This window comes from Dipodomys ordii, unplaced genomic scaffold (genome assembly GCF_000151885.1).
Source record: "Dipodomys ordii isolate 6190 unplaced genomic scaffold, Dord_2.0 Scaffold117, whole genome shotgun sequence".
Taxonomy (NCBI): Eukaryota; Metazoa; Chordata; class Mammalia; order Rodentia; family Heteromyidae; genus Dipodomys; species Dipodomys ordii.
This window is the reverse complement of record NW_012267333.1, coordinates 2,849,087-2,855,294: the sequence shown is the minus strand read 5'-3', so window position 1 is coordinate 2,855,294 and position 6,208 is coordinate 2,849,087. Positions and strand designations below refer to the sequence as shown.

Genomic DNA, 6,208 nt, shown 5'->3' with positions numbered 1-6,208 from the left:
GCTGGTGGAGCTCTCGAACAGTTCCCAGTTTTAGTGGGTCCTGTGGTCCGGGTGTTGGGGTAGGGAGTCTAGGTCAGGGTCTGGGGATTCCCTCCAGCTCACTGTCCCCTGTGAAGTACTCACCCTGGAATTGGTTGTTTCTGTGTGGTGTAGGTGGTCAGTTGTTGTTGTAATCCGAGTTGTGGGCTGGGTTGGGCGGCCCCTGCCGGGTTGTTGCGATCGCAATCTGGCGGGTGGTCTGCCAACAGGTTCCTTTGTGATCTGGCGGGTGGTCTGCCAACAGGTTCCTTTGTCGCGCTGCTGGTGCCGGGCAGCTTTGGCGGGATGGAGCCTCTCCGCTCCGGTGGAGAGTGAGGGGTGGGGGTGGGATCCTCGTGGAGACTCCCGGCTGGTAGGTTTCTCTGTTCCTAGTGATCTGCTGTTCTGCGAACTGGTACCTGGTATCTGGGAGCGGCCCCCTGTGTCTCTGGGGCTCCGGCAGCCCCCGCCGGGCCGGCTGGCCGGCTGCTTGGCGCACTGCCGCGCGGCCAGTAAAGATTGGGGGAGGGGTCTTCACTCTTCTCTGTTCTGAAATTCTTCTTTTCCTCTCTTTCTTTTTTTGTTATTTTCCACCTCTGGTTTTTCTCTGAGTGTTCGTCTTTTTGTTGTTGTAGGTCTCTTGGGGAGATTAAGCGTTGGAACTCGAACTCTCTTTTTGGTTGGAGAGAGCTGTGGTGTTTCCCTACTGCCCCGTCGCCATCTTGGTCCACCCTCCTCAGAATGTAGTATTTTCTAAAAGTGATTAAGAGTTAGCCAACACAATGTCTGAATATGGGAGACTCATAAACTTAAATAGACAAAGGTTCAACAGAAAAATAGTAGGTAATAATTTTTACTTTTCTAACAATCTTCTTCTAATTGTTTCATTACAAACCAAGAAATGTAAAAGAGTGTTTTGGCTCACACATGTACCTACAATTACTTAAAAGACTGAGAGTCACAGGAATCACTCAGGCTTGGAATTCAAGACCAGCCTGAATATCATAGTGAGAGCTAACCCCCCCCCACAAACAAAAGACCTAAAGAAAGAAATTTAAAATGCTGTTACTATGTGACAACATATTTAAATTTTACAAACCCTGCAATCTAAGAATAGCCTATAAAGCAGGGGGTGGAGAAGCTTTCCAGCCTTGATTTCTATGATTTGGCTATGAAATGACAGTAACAAAAAAGACTTTGCTTAATAAAAAATAATATTTAGGTCCAAAGAACAAGAAAAGTCAAGAAAGAAATCCTGAGAAAGAAGAGGAATATAGATTTTTCAGAGCAGCAATCAAAGCTCAGAATCAGGAAACAAGAAAGATTAAAGAGTACAGAAAAATGGAAGAGGGGAAAGGAAACTTGGGAAGATTTTAGAAGTCAGTTGTCTGTAACTGAAGACCAGCATGTCAGCATCCACTTCGACAAAACCCACATAAAAGTCATTATCCCAACCTAATACTAACACAGTTACTAGACCTCATTATCAATGTTCAAGGCCTGGGATTTACTAGTTTACATTATCTTATTATTTGGGCAGCAGTGAGGGGTTGGTCTCAGAGCTATGCACCTGCTAGACATATGCTCTACTATTTCAGCCATGCCCTGCCATTAATTCTCATTCTTCAATGCAGGCCTCACTACTATCTTTGAAGGTATTGCAGATGGAAATGGTGTTCAGGGAAGTCGGGGTAGGAGCAGGGAGTCTTAGAGGGTAGTTGTAGGTATGGCAAGCATCCCTCCCAGCATCCCTCCCATGAATCCAACTCTGTGTCTCCTGCAGCTCATGACGTGCTGTTTGCAGAATCACATCTACAGGTTGAAATTGCTCCTGTGTCAGTTTTCCCACCACCTTCATGATGAGTAGAGCTATGGTACATTGATTCAACAGTAAAACTCTTTCTCAGCCTAATTTTTTTTATTGTGAAAATACTGTACAGAGGGGTTACAATTACATGGGCAAGGTAATGAGTACATTTCTTATCAAGCATTGTAGCCTCCTCCTCTGTTTCCCCTTCCCATCCCTTCCCATTCTTCCCCCTCCCCCACAACCAATCATCCTCACCCCCCCCCACCAAAGCTGTAAAGTTTGTTTTCAACATAACAACTTGTATATCTCATTGTTGCAACGGGTCCACCTGTATCCCTGTTTAAACGATTTGTTTTGGCCCTTCCCCTCCACAAATTATATCAACATCAAATACAGTGAAAGCAGGGGTTATACCATGGGGGAGGGACATACAAAGCAACAAAGAAATAATCTTATAAATGTGTTAGAAACAATCGCATGAAAGAAAAAAAAACATTTGAATACTTATCTTAGGGTTCATTTCCCTAACATCAACTTAACCTTATTTGCAATAACTAGTATATGTCTGACTCAGCCTAATTTTTTAAAAACCTTATGTTTTTCTCTGTATCACAATAAATATGTGCAGATCGGCTGGTAGTAATGAGCATCAGTTGGGGTTGAGGGGTATTAAAATGTCATTCAGAAAGTTTCCACTGTTTTAGGATGCTTTTGCAGTTGAAAGGATCATTCATTTTTCTGGTTTTGTCTGTTTTACCTCCAATGAGACGGAACTATATAGTGAAAAAGATATTAGTGAAGTTACACTATTTAAACATTTACACCATTCCTAGGAAAACACTTGAACCCACAAAGAAATTCAGTTATTTTCATTTTGTTTAAATTTAGTTTAGACTTAGACTTGAGAACCACTGGCTATGAGCTACATGTTGCTATGGATCTGAAGAACAGAATTCCAGAGAAAACTTGAGCAATATAAATACGTTACTCAGGTACTTGTACAACTTCACTTATATGAACCTAACAACCAACCAATCTCACCTAGCCTGTGAACAGCCACTTATGGCAGATGACTGACAAAGAAAAGTGGTCTTTTATTGAGCTCAGGAAAAGTGAAACGGTAGCGAGATTCATGCGCACAAGTCATCTCCAGTATATCAAGTTATTTTTGCTATTATTGCTACATTCCGTTTATAAATCATAAAATTTATAGGAAATTGGGAAGATGCTCCATTAATATTCTTTGAAGTACGCAACCCTCTGTGTATTTTTTGAAGTACCAAATTGAAGTGCCAAATCTGGTTTTCAGGCTTTAACTACAGAATTAAAATACAACTTGTTGTTCAATGCAAGAATATGCATTGTAGTTATGCTTTATCATTTTAATTCATTTTCTCTATCATGGAATTCCTTCTTTTTGTTAATGGCTACAGAGCACCCAGTGACTTTCACTTAACGGTGATGGAGAACAGAACAGAGGTGACAGAGTTCATTCTGCTGGGACTGACCAGTGACCCAGATCTACAAGTCCCCCTCTTTATCACCTTCCTGATCATCTACATCCTCACGCTGGTTGGGAATCTGGGGATGGTCCTCCTGATCCTCTTGGACTCGCGTCTCCACATCCCCATGTACTTCTTCCTCAGTAATCTCTCTCTGGTGGACTTCTGTTACTCTTCAGCTGTCACTCCCACAGTCATGACGGGACTCCTCATGGGAAACAAAGCCATTTCCTACAATGGCTGTGCTGCTCAGATGTTCTTTTTTGTAGCCTTTGCTACTGTGGAAAATTACCTGTTGGCCTCCATGGCCTACGATCGCTACGCAGCAGTGTGTAAGCCCCTCCACTATACCACCACCATGAGAGCTAGTGTGTGTGTGTGTCTGGCCATAGGATCCTATGTATGTGGCTTCCTGAATGCTTCCATCCATGTTGGGGACACATTCAGTCTCTCCTTCTGTCAATCTAATGTGGTCCATCACTTTTTCTGTGACATCCCAGCAGTCATGGTTCTCTCATGCTCTGATAGACATGTTAGTGAGCTAGTTCTTGTTTATGTAGTGAGCTTTAATGTCTTTTTTGCTCTCCTGGTTATCTGGATATCCTATATATTCATTTTTATCACCATCTTCAAGATGCACACAGGTGCTGGACATCGGAAGGCTGTGTCCACCTGTGCCTCCCACTTCACTGCGGTCTCCATCTTCTATGGCACGATTATCTTCATGTACTTACAGCCCAGCTCCAGTCATTCCATGGACACTGACAAAATCTCATCTGTGTTTTACACCATGATCATCCCCATGCTCAACCCTGTGGTCTACAGCCTGAGGAACAAGGAGGTCAAGAATGCATTCACAAAGATTTTGTTGGAGGTAAAATAGGATTTTTTTTTTGGGTCCGGTCGTGGGGCCTGAACTCTGGGCCTGAGCACTGTCCCTCAGCTCTTCAGCTCAAGGCTAGCGCTCTACCACTTGAGCCACAGCGCCACTTCTGACTTTTTTCTTTTCGCTTATGTGGTGCTGAGGAATCGAACCCAAGGCCTCATGCATGCAAGGCAAGCGCTCTACCACTGAGCCACCTTCCCAGCCCTAAAATAGGATTTTTTTTTAATTTTATTTATTCACCATTCTCAAAAGCAGCTTGGAGATGACTCAGAAAACTAAACATAGAACTACCTTATGATCCAGCAATACCACTGTGGGTCATTAATCCAAAAGATTCAAAGTCAGGATACAATAAAAACCACTTGCACAACCATGATTATTGCAGCACTCTTCACCACAGCCAAGGTATGGAATCAGCCTAGATGGCCCTCAATGGACTACTGGATCAAGAATATGTCACACACACACACACACACACACACACACACACACACACAATGGAATTTTACTTATCCAACAGAAAGAATGATACTATTTGTAAAGAAATGGAAGGACATAAAAAAACTGAAGTCAGGACCAGAAAGATGAAGAAAGCATGTCTTCCCTTATATGTGGAAGCTACCTTTAGCTTATCAACTTGTAATTAACTACATTGGGTAGCATGCAGGTGTATATAAATGTATTCACTGAAATATGGTAGGTTCAAGGGAGATCTTAAATAGTGTAATTCTTTAGAAAGTCAAAATCAAACTTCAGTAAAATGAAGGAAGGGGTACTCGAAATGCGTGGGGTGAAATCAAAGGGAAAGAGGTAGATGAATGAAGAGGAAGAAAATGTGGTCAAGAATCTAATATACATCCTTATATTTTATCATTTTATGAATGTAGTTTCCCTATTTATATTATTTTATTATGCTTTATGAATTTGACACCATTATAGCAAGTGTAGAAATGAAGGTGTGGTTCAAGTGGTTGAGCACCAGCCTGGAGTGAAAAAGCTGAGCAAGAGGTCAAGGCCCTGGTTCAATACCCAGTACTGGAAAGAGTCAAAATACTTATAACAAGTGTTTTGTAGAAGTTGATACTAATGAGTACTTCCTATTAAATGCACAATTATCCCAAGCATTCAACATGGTCTGATTTATTACAGTCACCTACTCCAATGGATAAAAGTATTATGGCAATTGTATCAATGATAGAAATGGATGATAGGAAAGTTAATGAAAGTGACCTACAGTTTCTGGAGGGAAGTTTCATATGTATGTTTGATTATATATGTGTGTGTGTGTGTTTTATGCCAGTCTTTATGTGTTTTTGTTGTTAATATTATTATATTTTATTATTAAGTAGTTGTACAGCCTGTTTGTATAATGCAGTTGTCATTCAACAGGTTCTTCCTATAATTGAGTTTCATTTATGAACTAGAAAAAGAACTACAATACACTATATTTCTTCAACATGCAGATTTCATCAATTTGGGTATACCTCCAAGGCTGGAAGTATTGGACCACATTGCAGTCCTATTTGTAATTGAGGAATCCCCTCATTATTCTTCACAATGGTCATAATGACTTCATTCCCACCAATACTCTGCAAAAACTTCCCATTTCTCCACATCCCCATCATCTCTGTTCGACCATGGCCATTCACAATGTGATAAGGTGATACCTCATTGCAGATTTTACTATTATAATTTCCCTGAGGATTTTTATCTTCTAAGAATTGTCTATTCAGGTCTTTCCCATATTTTTATCATTTTTTTAATTTTAAAATTTTTGCTGGGTTTGATTTCTTTACATGTCTTAGATAATATATATTATATATTATGTGTATAATAATATACAATAGTGTGCTAGGTAAATGTTTTTTCTGGAGTCAAAATACATATTCATTAACAAATGAATAGAAATGTATGACTGTATGATGTTCTTATTTTGCTTAAATGATAAGGTTGCTTCCCAGAGGAAAAAAAGTGTATGTGTTATCATAATTA

The 6,208-nt window shown here is 40.6% G+C and overlaps 1 protein-coding gene across 1 annotated transcript; it reads left to right on the top strand.

Moving 5' to 3' along the window:
• The first annotated feature begins 3,289 nt into the window (after positions 1 to 3,289).
• LOC105995398 (olfactory receptor 5B2-like) lies at positions 3,290 to 4,980 on the top strand. Its single transcript, XM_013029107.1, has 2 exons — positions 3,290 to 4,197; positions 4,956 to 4,980. The coding sequence occupies exons 1-2, from the start codon at positions 3,290 to 3,292 to the stop codon at positions 4,978 to 4,980; spliced, it is 933 nt and encodes a 310-aa protein (XP_012884561.1).
• The last annotated feature ends 1,228 nt before the right edge of the window (positions 4,981 to 6,208 follow it).

Excerpts from the sequence above, each read along its gene's own strand:
- LOC105995398 (XM_013029107.1), top strand. The coding sequence starts at position 3,290 with ATGGAGAACAGAACAGAGGTGACAGAGTTCATTCTGCTGGGACTGACC. Across the intron at positions 4,198-4,955 it reads AATGCATTCACAAAGATTTT|TCAAAATCAAACTTCAGTAA; the intron begins GTTGGAGGTAAA and ends TTCTTTAGAAAG.